An 18,892-nucleotide genomic window follows, 5' to 3' on the forward strand; every position below is an offset into this window, starting at 1 on the left:
TGCTCTTCCCACAAACGCTCTACATGAAAAAATAAATTAAGTCCAGTCCCTGCCGACTCAAAAGAAGAAAGAAACATTATTTGCGTCAAGAAAACAGCTAGGCTATTTCTGTCTATATATTTGTTATAATTTGAAGAGCTACCACTGTATTGCCACTACAAAGGCTGGTACCTAGTTGGGTGGAAGATACAAACTGCAAAAGGATTCAAGAAATTTACTTGGCTAACACCCATCTTTTTCTAATCCTTCATTGTTCTGATCATACTTCCTGCCTCACTCCAGGCCTGATCAGCCTGAGAGCTAAACAGGCCAGCAGCCCACTCCATGTGAGAGAGACCTCAGGGTTTGGTGCATCATGCCTGAGAAATATTAGCACTGGTGTTACTCCATTTCTAAGTCCTATCCTAGTTTTTCTGAAAAATGATAGCCTCAAATTACAATACCACACTAAAAGTTCACAGTCTGAGCTATTCCAGATATGTCTCTTACCTTTGGATCTTTGCACACTCAAGCTGATCTACTTGTACTTTTATTTATGCCTCAGACATAACTCTTTTGTTCACTTTGATTGATGCTGTTTCCATTATCAGTGTCTATTTTCTGTCAGTGTTAGGTTGCTGTCCTGTAACCATCTCAAAGCGTAACACCTCTGTGAACGACAGCTGGTGTTAACTGTATTCCTTTAATGCTTGTTTGTCTGCAGGAGCTATGCAATCCTATACGTGGTCACTCACCTACACTGTGACAACAGCTGCTGGGTCACCTGCTGAAAATTCCCAACAGCTGCCCTGCATGAGAAGTCCACATGTACCATCATCATCTGTCACACACCGGATACCTGTTTATCCCCACAGAGAAGAACACGGGTAAGTCACTTCCCAGTGTCTTGGGTTTTTTTGTGTTTTTTGGATGAACCTATGCTTAGGGTTTTTTTGGAAATGCAATGAAATCTGTTTTTTGATGTAGTAAGTCTGTATTGCAAAGTTGCTGGTATCACTATTCTTTGGCTGTTGTTATTGTTGGATGATTATATTGTCTCAGTTTTATAATCTCATTTAATTCTACTTAAAAACACAGTAGGCCGGCAGAATATTTTATAAAAGAGAAAGCTTCAGTAGATTTCTCCTGTGATTCCTGTTTTCCTGTGCCATGTTCTATCCTAAAGGCTAGATGTGTCCAAAGAACTATCCTACTATACCATGTCTCAGGAGAGGTGATCCTTCTCCTCTGCTCAGCACTGCTGAGACCACATCTGGAGCACTGGATCCAATACTGTGCTTCCTAGTATAAGACAGGCACGGGCATACTGGAGTGAGTCCAGAAAAGGGACACTTAGATGATTACAGCACTGGAGCATCTGTCATACAAGAGAGGCTGAGAGAGCTGGGATTGTTTAGTCTCAGGAGGAGAAGGCTCAGGGAGGGTCTTATCAATGTGTATAAATACCTGGTGGGGGATGTAAAGAAGATGGAGACAGATGTTTCTCAGTGGTATCCAGTTACAGGACAAGAGACAATGGGCACAAATTGAAATACAAGAAATTCTGTTCAAACATAAACAAAGAAACAAACAAATGACTTGTTTTACTCTAAGTGTGATCAAACACTGGAATAGGTTGCCCAGAGAGGCTATGGAGTCTCCGTCCTTGCTGATATTCAAACCCCATCTAGATATGATTCTGGGCAGCCTGCTCTAGCAGACCCTGCTTTGAGCAGGGGCGTTAGATTAAACAGTCTCCAGAGGTCTCTTCCAACCTCAATGATTCTATGACTACTGTTAAACCTGCAAATCAAAAATGTCCAAAGTTTGGACAAACAGCCGTATTTTCCCAATAATCTAATCCCATCTCCTTCACCAAAATTTGCTCAAGGCTCTCAATTAAAATAATTACAGTAGAACTTTATATAACATTATTTGATCTTAGAAAACTTCAGAAACACAGGCTGTGTCTCTCAGTGGTCTTTTCATCAAGCAACACTTCTTCTGTGCCATCCTCATTTGAGTAAGTGTATAACTCATAGATATCCATAACTAAAAAGAAACAATCACAAAATAATCGATGGAGAGGGGCCAGGCACATGGCAAGATAAGCAAGCGCCCGGATGCTGACATGAAGCAAGACGTTCAAAAGACTTTACTGAGTTCCTCAGTCTCATTCTATACTCATTACCCTTGCAGATGTGGTTTCCCAGTGTGGAAGATTGTATACTGTTTGGCAGGGTGACAGGTTAATTTGAACCCTGCATCCCCTTCCCTCTTGGATGTGGGCAGGTTTGGATTTGTGTTGGAATGTCACTGCTAAGCCCTTCCTGCAGAAACCTGGATATGGAGATATGGAACATCTCTCCTACCCAGCAATATGACTACTTGGTGGAGGCAGAAACAGGGCAGCAGGGAGGTTCAGGAGCTAACAGGATGCAAGAATTGGAACAGACCACAGTAAGGTAGTATATACATATACATATAAACATATATCTATACACATATGAGACTTCATTGTTACTAAAGGAATCTCTTGCCTTTGGTAGGTGATTTGAGGAAACTTTTTTATCTGGGTGAAGGGACTTTTTCTGAAAGGCAACAAAGACTTCTATAATCTGGTTTCTTTTGCCATTTGGTTTTATGTGTGACAGAAGGATAGAAACATTTTGGTGATGCTTCTAAACATTTCAGTGACATCTGCCTTCTTTTCTGGAATTGACTTTGTAAGCTCATAGGTATAGGGCCTCTCTATGAATCTATGTTTACATGGCTTCTATCACAATGATTTCCTGATCTCATTTGCTCTCTATATAGTACTACTAAATTTTTTTGAATCATTACAGTTTGTACTTATTTTGTATCTACAGCAAAATCAGCATATTGGTATTTCAGTTTTTATATGATTTGAGTCTAATGTGACAGGCTATAAAGACATGTTCCTGAAGAAATGTCTGCAGGGAAATCCAGTGACCTCACCCATGGTCTTCTGAAGCATAAGACTCATTATATAGTTCTTACGGAAGGTACAGTCACAGATTCAAGACAGAGCTTGTAAAAGCATTAAAGAACCTTATCTTCAGAAAGGAAAAGGAAAAATAAGAGACCTTGTATGCAAGATTCAAACAGATGGCTGCCCTGAAAAGAAAGAGAGATCAAAGTCTGCACTAAGATTTGCAGGTTTCTGGAGAAGAGCGAAATGGAGCAAGCAGCTGCCATAGCTCCAAAGACTGAGCTTCACTCCCATGCAAAAGGGCCCAGTAGAGAGCATAAGCAGTATGGAGGCCATGAGCCATTCCGCTGCTGTAGGTGCATTTCCCACCAAATGCAGACTCTTAGCCACCCAGCATACCTGAAAGTTTCCTAACAGCAGTTCTCCTGGGCTTCCTACCAGTCTTGCACACTAAAGATGATCTTCTGTGAAATATAAAGGCTCCAAAGCACCTTGAGATAGAAAGAGAATACCTAAAAGATCAGAGCGCTTTATACCACAATATTCCACAATGTAAAGACATTTAAGAACTGAAGCCTTGGAACAATGTAAAGCCCTAGTAGCTCCCAAGAGAGACTTGGATATAGACTGTTACAGACTGAAATACAGACTGTTGAATTGATTGTGCAAATATTTTATTTGTGCTTCTGGCCAGTTATAGAAAATAAAATGTAAGTTCAATGATAAAAACTGTTCCCTGTAAAATAAAAATTGATTAAGGCCAAATGCATGTTACCAGAAGTGAAGAAAGGGCTACATGATCTGTTCCCCATTATTAAAACAAGCCTTATAGCAAGCAATACTAGCACAGATTTGTGAAACTGGAGAAGAGCATAAGGTTCATAATCTACTCTAGCTCACTCCAGTAAATCTTCTAATCCACAGTGATACTCTCCACACTGTAAATGGAAGATCTGTGGTATTAATAGAGGAAAATATCATTATATCTAATTAGAATTTCAATTGTTCCAACTTGTGTCTGTTGCCTCTCCCCCATCACTGTACCTTTGAGAAGAGTTTGGTTCTAGCTGCTCCATATCCTCCTGTTAGATAGTTGTAGATCATCCCTTTGCCTCTCTTCTTAAGGCTGGACGAACCCAGTTCTCTTCCTGTAAGTCACATGCTTCAGTCTCCTGTCTATCTTGATGGCCCTCCACTAGACTCGCTCCAGTATGTCAGTGTCATTTTTATAGTGGAGAGCTGAAAACAGGACACAACACTCCAGATGTGGTCTCCCAAGTGCCAAATAGAGAGGAATAATGAGTTCTTTAGGCCTGCTGTCTTCACGCCTGCTAATACAGCCCAGTATGTATCTGGTCATCTTTGTTGCAAGGGCATGCTGGTGACTCACGTTCAGCTTTTTGTCCACCAGAACTTCTAGGCAATTTTCAGCAAAGCTGCTTTCTCTCCAAATGGCCCCAACCTGTACCACTGCAGGAGTCATGCCATCCCAGATGCAGGACTTTGCATTATTCTTTGTACAATCAATTGACCGCTCTTTCTGAATCATAGCTGCTAGTCTCTAGAGTAACTGCTAGTTCCCAGCTGGACTTCCTCAAAGACATGCCACCTGTGTATTATCCTCACTACTCAATAGCTATAGATGTGGTTCAGAAGGCACTGTAAGACATGGTACTTGGCAGAAAACGTTTTTGTTGGATTTTTCAGGTGCACTTTCTTCTTAGAGAGATGTAGGGTTCCTCAGCCAAGCACTTTCAGATAGGCAGAAGAATACTAGCCTTGAAGGAGCATGGTCATCTCCTTCTCAGGTCCTTAGTGCTCTCTCTCCTGAAGTTGAAGAGAGAAAGAGGAAGCTTCCTGGACCAAAAATACACAAAAAATACACAATAGAGATTAGGATAAGAAACTTCATAACACCATGCTCAAGTGAATTAAAGTGCTATGTTTTAGCAAAATGTGATGAGTGTTTGAAAGAAGGAGACAAGATCAATAGCTTCCAGACTAGGACATCATAGCATCCTTAATGACTAGAGAAAGCATGAAGTGCCAACGCTGCCTTACAGGACTTGGCTTTGTTTGGGAGTCCAAGGGTAACCCAGACTACAGGAGGGACTAGATAGGTGAGCATCTTCTTCAAGCAGAGAAGGCTGCACCATGAATGTCAGGCGTATGCAGACTGCCAAAAATGTCTGTTGCAGATCTTATTTACCAGTCTGTTGTGTTGGAGGAATTAAAACACAAAATGTCTGCCTACCACAAACAGTGTGCAACAGCTCCATAACAGCCATTCCTCTCTCCCCCACTCTCCACAGAGAGACTATCAAAGTCGTATTATGTGGACACCAGCTTGTCTGAGGTAGATTATGAAAACCACTCATATTTCCCAGTGAATATCAGAATGAGAGCTCAATGTTGAACAACGAAGATGGACATAGGGCCTTATGTCCTGAAAAGGTTTTAGAAGGGGTGCTCTGCTTTCATTTTGAATCTGCTGGATTGTCTGGTACAAGACATGACATGGTATCTCTAGAATACCATTATAAGATCAAAAGAATAAAAGAAGTTTAAACTGTACCCAGTGTAAAAATTACATTGAACTTTCCAGAAAAAGAATAATTCTGTACAAATAATTGCCTTCTCTCTCACACAATGAATTGGTTACCTTGTTTGCTTGTTTATAGTGGTTTGTGTTTCATTGTGTTTCATCGAGCAGGTCCAGGGGAGGGCTGAGGACAGGCTGAGAGAGTTGGGGTTGTTTAGCCTAGAGGAGAGAAGGCTCCAGGCAGACCTTATAGGAGCCTCCCAGTACTTAAAGGGGGCCTACAGGAAAGATGGGGAGGGACTCTTTGTTAGGGAGCATAGTGATAGGATGAGGAGTAACGGTTTTAAACTGAAAGAGGGCAGATTTAGATGAGATATAAGGAAGAAATTCTTTACTGTGAGGGCGGTGAGGCACTGGAACAGGTTGCCCAGAGAAGCTGTGGATGCCCCCTCCCTGGAAGTGTTCAAGGCCAGGCTGGATGGGGCTTTGAGCAACCTGGTCTAGCGGGAGGTGTCCCTGCCCATGGCAGGGGGGCTGGAACTAGATGATCTTTAAGGTGCCTTCCAACCCAAACCATTCTCTTATTCTATGATTCTATGATTTCAATAGCATTATTTTAAGAACCTTTAAACTTCTGTGCTGAATTAGCATCAAATGTTCACATGGCTAGGCAAAGATGGGGAGGTTGCAGAAAACGTCCATGCATCTTCTGCTAGCGAATGGCCCAAATAATGGTGGCGAACAAACACTGACCCTGCAGTTTCTTACAGCTAAGGAAACTGCTCCCTCCTTTACTCCTGGCTGTCCCTAGACAAGGGGTTGGGATAAAAGAAGAAAGTAGGCAGGTTCTCCAACCTCAAATCCCACTCTATTCTTGAGTCGGCTGTGCTAAAGCTGTACATTGTATGCTTCAGATGCAAATTAATACATCTCCCTCCCAGAAAAAGAACATCTGACCCAAGTGCAAGGAGATAGCTGAACTCCAGAGTGTAGTTCTTTAAGTCAAGTCTTACCATACTTCCTCAGCCTGGATAGCAATTTACTAGGAACATGGCAATAAAATAACAATAAAAGGGAAAGACACTTTCTCCTTAGAGAGTGCACAAATGAGTCGGCAATTTAAAACTAGTCACAGAAACATGCTGAGTCACTCTATTTGTTGTTGTGCTAAACACATAATTTCACTAAGTGTCATCTGCTTCCCAGCTGAGCTGGGAAATATCTTTTTTTAAAAGGTTATTTAAAATATCATTCTCCTATTGAAAAAAGTGCAACTGTATGTTTCATAGAAGTTCCAGAATTATTAGTGGAAATATAATTATGCGTACTAAATAGTGTTTTTAAATGGATTTTAGATACACAGGAAGTTACAACTATGGTAGCTATAGCAACCAGCATCCCCATCCAATGCAGAGTCAGTATCCATCGTTACCACATGATACTGCTATTTCTGGACCACTTCACTACTCAGCTTACCACAGAAGCTCTTCGCAGGTAAGTTGGATTTATTACTTGACAATGCTTGCTATAACATTTTAAGTAAAGTTGTGCTTGTAAATTTATCAGCATATTAGCTGTCTGGATCAATAAGCTGTCATCAGTCTAGTCATTGATGGTCCCTAATTTTTTCCTTTTCTAATATTACCCAGATATCTTTTCATTTTGGTGGAGATTCTTTTATCAGAAGTAGCTTTAGATTGTGAATTTAAAGTACTAACTCTAAAATCCAGCAGTCTGGATCATAGAAAGTGTTTCTGTGTTAAGGAGTAGCTAAACCAAAAATGAATAACTTGCATGTTTCTTAGGTGTTGGGAACAGGCAGAGATTCCCAACAAGAAATACAAGTGTTTTCATGTAGTTGAAAGTAGATGCAGAGGCCATAGTGAATTCTTCTGGGGCCTCTGCTTTTGAGAATATGTATGTTTAGGAATTTGCCAAAATTGTGAGTTCTGCATACAGTTTGATTAACTTCAGGATGCCACTGCAAAGAGGTTCTGTTTAATCTGTATGCTGTAGTCTCCTACTGTAATGCTGAGAAATTACGTCAGTAATTATTTCAGGACTATTTCACTTCACAAAACTGAGCCAGTAGGAACCAGCACAGACTAAGTGTGAAGATAATATTTGGCAACAGTTCAAATGTAGCGCCACTGCAATGCTTTATTACATCATGCAACTGGTGCTTCTTCAGTGTAGGAAGCTGCTCTCTGGGCTCTCTGCTGGAAGATTTGCAAAAGGCGGGTACAGGCAGGAGGAGCTGGCATTGGGGTATTCCATCCATATGGCACCTCTTATGCTTTACCTACTGGAAATTTATACAAGTATATTAGGGAACATCATGCTTAACTGTCGTCACTCGACTGGAACAGTTTCATATCAGATACAAAGATGTGAATTTGATAGTGCTTTGGACTAGAACACACGAAACCTGCATCTCATTCTGGTCTTTGGCATCAGTCTGCTAGGTGATCTCAGAGTAGTCATTTCTCTTTTTTATGCTTCATTTTCCCTAGCTGTAAGATCAGAATAATGGTATTGATCTCCTTAAAGCTTTTTGAGATCTGTTGGGAAGATTGTCCTATACAAACCCAATATGCTCATTTGGACCAGCTCAACAATGGCTCCCTAGCTTATGGAAAGAACAAGTCTACAACTTCTCACCCATTTGTGTAACACCTGCTCCATCAGACTACCTGAGGTGGCAGGATTTGTCTGAGGGTTGTTGCAGCTGCTGTATCTTCAATAGGAACAGTGAGTGAAGGTTTAAGCACAGTGTCCTGTGATAGGTTTGTATTCATTGTTTTTTTCAGTACAGGCCTTACCCTGTTATCTCAAGATGTTTTCCAGAATGCATCACTTTTTGACTTAAAATTGGCTTACCAATTTTCTTTACTCTCTCTTATCCTTTACTGCAGAAAACCCATATGAGTGCTGGTTCTGAAATGGTCTGTAAGGCCATGAATCTGTGTAAAACAGAGAATTAGGCTTTTACTGTTTAGAAATGTTATCACCCACACAAGGAGTTTCTTTCTGCCCTCTAACAACTGTCTGTCACACTGGCATAGATGGCACAAGTTAAGCAAGAAAAAAATAAAGCAAATCAAGATCAACACATTTTTAGTTTACTCATGTCATGGTTAACATATTATATGGAAATAGAAACATACATTAAAATCATGCAAATATTTTTCATACTGTAGTAGGCTGTCTCTACAAGTGCAGATGTCAGATCATTTCTTCCTCTCTTGCTAGCCTTTGAACTGTCATGAACATACAAGAACAGCTATGGTTTAATGATCACACTTGCGAGCAAAATGATTTCAACTTGTATTTAGCATGTTCTTTCTCATGCTGCTTGTAAGCTCTCAATGTGCTCATTCTGTATTGAAAGGAGCTACAAACTGAAACCTTACTTTCAAAAATAATCTAAAAGTCTTGAACGGTTTAATATGGAATTTGCTGACATTCTTTTTAAAGCTAAGTGAGCTTCTGTGAAATGCCTGCCCTGATTATAAGTCCTTTCTTAGCTACTTTTAACCAAAAATGTTCATAAGATGTGCCTAATAAGACGTTAGGGAACTACGACAATTCTACTCTTTTTCTAGCGGACTTTCTGAAGGGAACATGGTGCAAGGAATTGCAGCAGGACTCATGACGTTGCAAAATCAAAATACAGGAAGCCAAATTTGCAATGAATATATAAACAGCTGCCACTATACTGAAACTGGAGGAGATGCAATGTGTATGGCTGTGTTAATATAATCAGTTGAGAAGAGGAGGCATTGACCATAACTCTTCAAAAGAACTCTTTGTTATAAGCTACATTCAGTCCAAATATAGAACTCTGGCTCAACTTTAGCTAATATTCTATCATGCTCTTTAGGATAGTGTCTAGGGATTAACTCCCAAGAAAAAAAATCTGTATGTGGGCTAAGTTCTTCTCTACAAACATGGATTCAGTGAGAGACCTTGTCCCAGGCAGGGGTCTGAGCCAAAACAGGTGACATGTAATCGAGGTGGGTTTTAGGCTGCAGCTATAAATTACTATTTTTGTCTCAAAGAACACCATGTCCAATCTCTCTCTGTGGAAGAAAGAAGCATACTCCAGGTTTTATGAAGTCAGTTATTTTGAGGCTATTTTCCATCCCAGAGAAATGTTCCTGAAGAAAAACAGAGAGTTGTGCTTGATTTTTTTTTCGTTTGTTTAGTAGAACTTTAAGATGGATCATTTCACACATACGATTTACAGACCATCAACAAAAAAAAAGTGGAACTGTAGCAAAGGGGATGGAGGGAATAACTTTTATACAGTGGAAGTGGGGAACTGAACAGCTGGGAAAGGGGAAGGGAATGAGTGACCCTTTAAATTGTATTTGCCAACATGCAGCATGTTGATCCCAACCTGACAAAATAATGATGGTTGTATTGTATTCATTTTAAGATGTCTACTGCAGTTTTGTCATTGGAATCTTTACAGTGGGGCTGTGTTAGGGAAGAAGTCACACAGCTGTAGATCTTGTACTATGCACAGCTTTTGAAAAGTGCAGATGGGGGTCCCAAGCAAAGCCTCACTCACCTGATCAGTGGCAAGTCCATGTTAGCGAGAGGCTTCTGGATAATTTGAATCCCTTAGTGTTAGAAGAAATGAGAGAGCAGTAGTCGCTAAGGCTGATACCGCTGAAGCACCATGTGTCACAGCTGCATGCTCACTCATGCCCCGTCCCATAACAGACTGGTGAGAGGTTATTTTTATCTCCCACCTCTGAGACAGTCTTGGAGCTTACCTTGGCTCACAGAGGAATGCGTTAAGTGTCTTGTGACTTTGGGCTAAATAGAAATTTTGATAAGTAGCCTATAGTTTCATAAAGGTCACTGGCTTTCAGATGCACAAGAAGGAAAAAATTGGAGGAGAGGGCTTGTAAAAAACTTTATAAGGGAGTAAATGTTCTGCTGAAGTAATATCTGCAGCTACTAACCCAGCATAAGCCTAAAACTGGCTCCTTCTGGCAGTATAGGCTGACTAATTCCCACTGATGGCTAAGAGTCATTTTGTTGACAGGGACAGTCTGTTCAAACCTTGGTCTTAAACTGAATTTTTTTTTTTTTCTTTCATCAGCATCTGTGAATAGTTTTCAGAACAGTTGCTTCCTTGTAACTCCAGGCCTGATTGCTCATTTCTTGACTTGGCTTACTGGCCAGGAGCCTGGCACACAAATAAAGAAAAACGATGCACAGATTGATTCATTACTACCTGATTCTCTGTGCCATAGTGCAGAAGTGCATACAATCCTATGATGCTACTTCATCATCATATCAAAGGAGACTGTGTAATGTGTGTACATAAACACATCTATACTGACACTATGTTTCATCAGTTCTCTGCCTCTGCAGTTTTATGTACCAGATGTCAGGGTAGAAAATAGACAACAACTCTGTGAGTGTTCTTATCAACTGATGTTGAGTTTAGCAGAGAGGTACCCCCTTCAAAGGTAACGCCTTCACAATGTCACCACCTAATCCACCTCCACAATGTACACTTGACTGGCTTTTGATCACAGCTTTTGTCTGCAAGTTTCACCCTAGCTGGATAGGTCTTGATCCTCTTTCAGGCTACCCATAAATATTTCAATTCATATCATTCCACCTCTTCCTTAAACACAAAGCAATTCACGCTGCAGTAATTTTTCTTTGTAAATCACACGGATAACACTTTTAGTAGGAAGAATAATTAGAGAAATCTGCGGCAGTATATATTTTTATATTTTAATATATCTGGTAACATATAAAGATGCACATCACATGAATGTGCATCACTGTACATGCAGTATGAAAAATGGCAAACATACGATATATATGTGTAAGTACTCTAATGCATGGCTGTAGTGAATCATATTGTAGGTCCATTTATCCAGGTCTTATCTCCAGCAATGGCCAGAAACAAATGCATGGAGGAAAAGTCTTAGAAATAGGGTAAGTAGAGAGTGGTCCTTTCACCAGCATAGCCACGCTGTCTTTGGCAAGAGCTGACCTAGGGACATCCTGAGTAGGAAGCAGCAGCTGGACTGTTGTATTTTGTAGCAAACCGCTCTCCATTACACTGTCTTACAGTTTTTTAGTTCTTTTAGCTTTTTTGTACTTAAAGACTTGGGGATGGGTTGCATGAAACATATGTTCTCTTGTTAATTTTAAGTCTGTTATCTCACAATTGCATTAGGTGCCCTATGTTTTTTGGGTGATGAGGGACAGGGAATATTCATTCCCTATTTATCTACTCTTGCCATTCAAGACATTATAGATCTGCATCATTCCTCTCACCTCCTTCCTGTCATTTCTTTTCCAGACTTAAGAGTTATCATCTGTTCAGTTTCTCCTGTGATGGATGCTCTATACACAGGAGTTATCTAAGGACTGCATGTGCACTGCAGGGCAGGTCTGGTCTGGGGAGCATGCGGACATCCTGTTCTCTCAGTTGTGCTGAGCGGGGAACCTGCTGGAGCTGCAGCTCCCCTCCAGCCTTTCTGTGCAAACCTGATCCCAGAGTAGGTAGGAGGGACTCAGTCAAGAAGCTGCCAGATCAGCCACTTAGATCTGGAAAGCACTGCTAGACCCCGCGCTATGCACAGCCTTATTTTACCTTTTCTTCCTTTGCACTTCCAAAATGGAGCAACCAGCTGCAAATGGTGTATCTCAGGTGGAGATACTTAACAGAGAGCCACAGAAGTGGCATAGTAGCATTTGTTTGTTTTGTTCTTTAGTTTTGAGATGCAGTTCTCACTTTAAGGACAAGCTTTCCCCCCCCCGCCCCGCCCCCGGCTTTTCAGGTATCTCCTGTTGCGCTCAGGAGCATAGCCAGGGTCAGCTGTTCCTGAAGTGGGGCTCTGCCCTCAGGAGGCACTAATCAACTTCTGGACTGGGAGAAGCACGTTTTTATCAGCAAGTGCTTGCACTGCTGTTTTGTTGTTGACAGATTTGGTTTATGAAGAGCATAGTTTACTTCCATGGTCTGGACAGAACAGACCAGTCTGGAAAATGCTGCAGTAGTACAATCTGCTGTTACGTGGTAGATTGGATCTGCACCTCTCAGAGGCACAGAGCACAGTATTGGGGCCATAGTTAAAGGAGCTTTAAGCAGTGTTTGTATTCTGAATCTCCTAAACTGCTCTGAGGACTGCCGTGGTCTCACATAACTTCCCAGAAATGCCCTATGCGTTTCAGCACCACTTGGTTTCTCTGTGCAATGCTGCATGCCACAATTCTACCCAGCCACGTCTTCACTTCCCTTTATATGCCTCAACAGCAGGATTTACAAGGGGGCAGGCAGTACTGGAAGAAATTAGTAACTGGTTTTTGTTACAGTGGGGGAGACAAAGAAATCCTCTCCCAGACAGAGCCCATGCTTTACTGTCTATTCACGTTGTTCTGGCCCATCTACTTCACAAAAAAAAGAAGGGGGAAAGTTCTTGTCCCTCCAGCACACACACAGTATAAGCTCATGACTACACCAGTGCAGTAAGAATAATATACCCTTCCCAATAACCACTCTGTCATCAAACAGCTAGTAATGACAGAAACTAAAAAATACTGTCCAAATCCCACCCATGCAACAAGAATCATCGTTCCGAACTGTATGGCTTCATAACAGACTTGAGATTGTTGGAATGTAATTGAAGTAATTATGTATTGAATGCAACAGGAAACAGATGTCTTAAATTATTTTTAAATAATTACAAATAGCATTTTCATAAGGCTCCAAATACCACTCCCAAAAGTACCAAAATCACTTAGATTGACTTGAAAGTTTCACCCAACCTATTTGACAGACTAATATTCAATAAGCTTCAATCTGTGGAGAAAAGGATCAAATTAAGGGTTATAAAAATGCAATCCATCAATAGTTTTGATTATGTCATTTTTTGACATTTTAAGCGTATTTTTATGAAGTTCATTTATAGCCAGTTCTTTGCAATTGCTATAATTTCTGGTACGAGTTACTTGCAAGTCCTAAAGTAGTGGCTAACATACAACATTAACTTACAGCATTCTGCAAAAGTGTGAGCTAATGCAATGTAAAGTCAGAGCCACATTCATAAGGAAAATATTTTGCTGTTTGGACAGAGACACCTTTCACCTCCATGCATAATCAGTCAGTGAACTGAGGATAAGAATAAAGAGATTATTCTCCATCCTCACACTGCAGGAACCCAGTCTTCACTTCATGGGAGGACATATTTAACGTTGTATTTTCTAAAATAATACTAAAAGAAATTGAATTAATTTTACATTTTTGGGCAAGGCCTGAACAATAATCTGCTCAAAGTCTCCCAGACTTAAAGGGCTTCTTGTCTAGGTCTAACAGCAGCAGTAGCAGCAAGTGTGAGTTAACCCAGAAAATGGTAATTTCCTGTCAAGAGCCCTCCAACAAACGTCGCTTTTATATCTGGCAAAGATCACTAGGCCCCAGTGTTTTGAGTTCAGCGTGCTTAAGCACTCTTCATTAAACCGGATGTAGAGTGTGAAAGGTGATTCAGGCAGCATGGGCAGGCATCCGCCCAGATGGCTATGCTTTGGACACTCCAACAAGGCTGAATAGATGCTTCATTGGGTGAGTTAATAGTCAGGCAGGGGCCAATGAGTACTTTAAAAATATTGTCTTTCAATAGTCTCTTCACTGTAGGGAAAAAGAAGTCACTGACTCATTTGCGATTAGCTGACCTACCATTACAAAACTTTCCATCTTGCATTCAGTCATAACAGAATTTATTGTAAAATACTAGATATTTAGGGTCCATGTTATTTTCAAGCAATTATTCTTTTTACATTCATGACACATTCATAAACACAGCTGCATCGGGGTGTGCTTGATGAAAAAGAAAAGCAGCACACTGTATCCTGTCTCCTCATGCACAGCCATTAGCCCTGCCTTCTTAGTAAGCCTTAGCATGGCCTCTTGACTGCAGATAGGAGGAGGATTATCTTTCTTCTTCAGTGCATCCTGAAGTTCATTCTGGGAGCCAAGGTTTCGTTCCCCCAATGGCACAGATTTAGGTCCAAACTACCTAAAAGACATTATGTGGCTCCCCCACATAATGCCACGTACAACCAGGAGACCCATCACAGTATTTCCAGAGTTCATTTTGTTCTTCTTGCTTATAGAGGAAAGTTTTGCGGTCTACAAATCATCAAGGAGCAGATTATCCTGGCTGAAGCCAGGGCTTTCTCTTGGCATTTGTAAGGGGTATGAAAGCAAGTAATTCCCCTGTTATAAGTCACAACTTCAGTTTCACAACCTCAAAGGAAAATTGCACTGAGTCAGGATGGCAAAGGATTCTGTTATGGTTAACAACAGAGCAGATCAGATATCACATTGGGAAGAAGACAAGAGAGAATCATTGGTGCGTTATAGCAAAAGTCTAGATTAATCTTGTTGTGAGTATATTCTTTAATACAAGAATCTACAGTGACTTCAGGTATAGATCAATGGGTAATAAAGGCAAAGACCATCATAACAGGTATCAGGTAAAACACTACTGAAGACAAAGAAGAATGTTTCTAGCTTGGCCCACATCTTGCAGCTCCACAGGTGGCATACAGAAAACAGAAAGTTAAAAATGTATTATTTGTGTGGTGCGGTTCTTTCCCAATGATCCATCCTGGGCCTGACTCCTACCATCTCAAAGCATTTTGTACACAGTCGTTAGTGGGACATTTGAGATCAGTCAGGTAAAAACAGCTTATGGATTTGACAACTATGGAAAAGAGACTATTATTTAACTTGAGCCAACCTAACTAATGGATTATATCATGTAGCAGGAGGAAGAAAAGAGCCATCTTCTGAGGACTGCTCATCTTCTGTCTTAAATATTTATGTCGAGGTTTGATAAATTCTTCTGGTGGCTGTAGACAGGGCACAAATGACTCACTTTTATTAGATGCCTGACTTTTTGACAACTAAAGTTAGGTGAGATGAATTCAACTCTGAAGCTGTAGTGAATAACATAACTATTTGTCTCCTCTGTATTCATTATGGCAGGAGCTTTGTTCACCAAGATGTTCTGGTGAAGGCAGTGAGCAGGCACTGGCATGAAAATTACTTCAGTGTATTGCCAGTGCAGACCAGGAAAGCGGCATCCTAAATCTACTAGCTAGTTTCCCAAACATTAAAAATATGAAAATTGTTCAACTTTTTCTGGAACCTCTTCTGTTTACTTAGAACACTTGCAAGTTGTTTGTCTTTTAACAGAGTGCCCTGTCCTTAATTAATGAGTTAAAGGAGAGAACCATGATCCTAAATTCAAATCACCTCATATAAAACTTCAAAGCTTGAGTTTCATTGTTGCTGGGCACAGGCAGCTCTTTTCTTCAGCAAAAGCTTCTGGAAAGCAAGCAAGTCTGCACACTTGATTCTTCTGCAGAGGAATATAAGGCTTTCTGCAGTCAGTGCCTAAGCTCTGCTGAATTTTCCTACTGAAAAGCCTTTTGCTGGGGTGAAGATGGAAATTTAGATGATCTTGTGTCAACTTGTTGCCAGTGTTGCCAATACAGCTTATTCTGATAACTGTATTAGCAGTACCAGTTGAAGTGCTGATGCTCCAATATGGTGCTGCCATTTACCTGCCTGTTTCAGCAGCTGATTGCACAGGTAAATCCACAGTCTCTGCGCCGTTGAGAAGTATATGCTAAATAGTGCGTTGTACAGCTTTACTCGCTTCTCTCTCATCTGCTAACCGGCCTGTTTCTCCAGGACACCATGGAATGTGCTAAATCACTAACTACAGTATTTTGGTCAAAAATAGTCTTCTCCCTCCTCTCTAAATAGAAATGGCCAGCACGTGGCTTTTGAGCTGCCTGAGGCTTGTGAAGTGTTTGAATACGTTTGCCAAGGCAGGGCTGCCTTCCTGGCTGCGGTCTGGAGGGAGTCAGCAGAAGCTCCTCATGGAGGCATTGCTGTAATTGCCTTGGGGACCCGCTTACGCAACTGATTAACCCCAGCCCCATCCGGCAGTGGAGTAATGTAATGAGACCCTTTGGGAATCACTACCATCTCCCTCCTAGGAACAACTACAGCAGCTCTTCTCTCCCTGACCCTCCAAAATATGGGGAAGGGGTTTTACAGTCCTCAGCCATATAAAATTTTGGCATGCAGCTTGTAAGGTGTGTAAGCATGAGAAGAAGTGATAGCCCTACTTTGGTGACAGCTTTCTAGTTAAGGAAATACCACAGTGTCAAACAATCCAAGATCATGAAATTTAAAATTCTGACACTTTTTGTAGAAAAGGTACAGCCCTGTGTGTATGGACGCATTTGCGTGTAAAATGGAGAAGCTCTGAAGACACATGGCTGGTCAAGGGGAACAGGGATCCTAACCGTCTCTGCGATGCAGATGGATAATAGGAGGGCAAAACAAGGACAGCCATTTCTTAGGCACAGCACACAGATGATCTGCTCCCGTAAGAGAGGCAATAAGATAAATACGTGTTAAGCAAGCACTCATAAGCACAGTTTACTTTCTGTTGCTGGGCAGCCTGTGGCTATAGAGGGCAAAAGCTGTTCTCTGTTTTCCTGCCTATCCTATCCTCAGCACATCTTCTCCTTACTGGGAGGCATTTGTCGAACTTCTTTGATTTCTAGTTTCCAACTGTCACTGCGAACAGCTGGGGAATAGAGAGATTCTTCTTCTGCCTGCCTCTTTTCATAAGATCTCCAATTAGCTGCTCACTCTGAGGCCAGACCATACTATTTTTCTGCAGAAACTGGCAGGATGGCTTGTGAACATTTAAAAGGGAAGGCACCTTTCCAGTAGTAAAGATCCTTTTACTCTCCTCCCTCAAAACTCAGTTGAGTTAGCAGGAGTTGGGACTTTTTATACTGTTTTTTACTCAATAGCAAGTTTCCAAGTAAAAGCTGTGAAAAAAAGATTAGATTAATTCAATTTATTTTTCTGCTCCCAGATATACCTGCCAGTACTTAGCTCTTTGATAAATCAATTCAATATTTAAATGCAGTGACTGCTTTGCAAGACTTTCCCTGACACTTTGGTTTGGCTGCAGGCACTAGTTATCTGATGTTCCACCTTCGGTATGTTACCTAGTAGTTGTAGAGGGCTGCTAATTCATATGATTTTGGTTTTGTTAAACACGGAATCATGATAGCACCAGCCCTTATTTTAAAATTAAGTACATGGTAGATAAATCTTTAATTTGTTTTTCTTTGGTTTTATTGTAGTACCCTTTCAACAGCCCAACATCAAGAATGGAGCCCTGTTTGATGAGCAGTACTCCAAGGCTGCATCCCACACCAGTGACTCCTCGCTGGCCGGAGGTCCCGGCCGCAAACTCCTGCTACACGAGCCCATCCATGCACTCCACAAGATACGGAAATTCTAGTGACATGTACACCCCCTTGACTACGCGCAGAAATTCTGAATATGAGCACATGCAACACTTTCCCGGCTTTGCCTACATCAATGGGGAAGCCACCACAGGTTGGGCTAAATGAAAATGACTGGTATCAGCTAAGCCCGTATACTTAAAAGAATTCTAAAAACTTCATGTTATGTGGGACTTTTCATGGACGTTCTTCAAGGGAGGCGAAGATGGAAAAGATCCCGGGCAGATAAACGTAGTTCATAATGTGGGCAGATTGCAGACCAGTGTGACTGAATGTTCCTGTAGCCGGAAAAGATTTTTGTGCTATTCTAGACCACTTTTTGGGCCAATCTGTGCCTTTTTTAATTCTGGCATGTGGGCCAACCCTGTGTGATGTCAGTTTGAGTGAGCCATTTTTGCCCCCCTCTCTTATTGACAAATGTTAATGAGTCTTACAAAAAAAGTACTGGAACGGGACCTATTTATAATTTGAATTAAAGACAGAAAATTCACCCTCAGCAAAACTCTGTCATCTGTTCTTCTTTTAAGCTCTTAATGCATTCCTTAAAAACCATTCTGCCAAGTCATCACTTGTTCATATCAATTCCTCTGTCTGGCTCCTTAAAAGACATGTGTTGTTGTAGGCTTCAGTTTCCAGCTAACTTTGTATATTGATGCACCTTTCTGTTGATCCAGTAAGTTTGATCTTTGCAAAAGAGAAGACATGTAGCATTGAATTATACACTGCCTTAAGTTGACTATTGTTCTTATTATATATGTATTTGTGTTAAGTTTGCACAATCTGGAAAAATCTAATTTCTCTGGTCAGTAATGACAAGGTTAAGAAGGGACTTGGGGACTGGGAAGATTTTGGATTCAGAGCCACATATGTTAAATATGATGATATGAAGCAATTATGTAAAGAAAATGACAATGCAAACATGATTATTCATTTAATTACCTATTGACAGGTATGAAACTGTTCTCTCAATTTCTTCACGTGGTGATAATTCTATATACTTCTACAAAAGCAAAATTCAAAGCTGTGCCTTT

General features: G+C 40.9%; 1 protein-coding gene across 1 annotated transcript in view; it reads left to right on the plus strand.

The window, feature by feature from the left end:
• RFX4 (regulatory factor X4) overlaps positions 1–17,969 on the plus strand; it is a gene marked incomplete at both ends in the record, with an annotated part of 98,195 nt that extends 80,226 nt beyond the window's left edge. The window contains 3 exons of the mRNA XM_082309277.1: positions 704–866; positions 6,830–6,968; positions 17,697–17,969. Of these exons, the coding sequence (XP_082165403.1) occupies positions 704–866; positions 6,830–6,968; positions 17,697–17,969 (575 nt within the window). The remainder of the gene's footprint in view (positions 1–703; positions 867–6,829; positions 6,969–17,696) is intronic.
• Positions 17,970–18,892: the final 923 nt, after the last annotated feature.

Source organism: Platalea leucorodia, assembly GCF_965183815.1.
Source record: "Platalea leucorodia genome assembly, chromosome: 4".
In the NCBI taxonomy this organism is placed as follows: Eukaryota; Metazoa; Chordata; class Aves; order Pelecaniformes; family Threskiornithidae; genus Platalea; species Platalea leucorodia.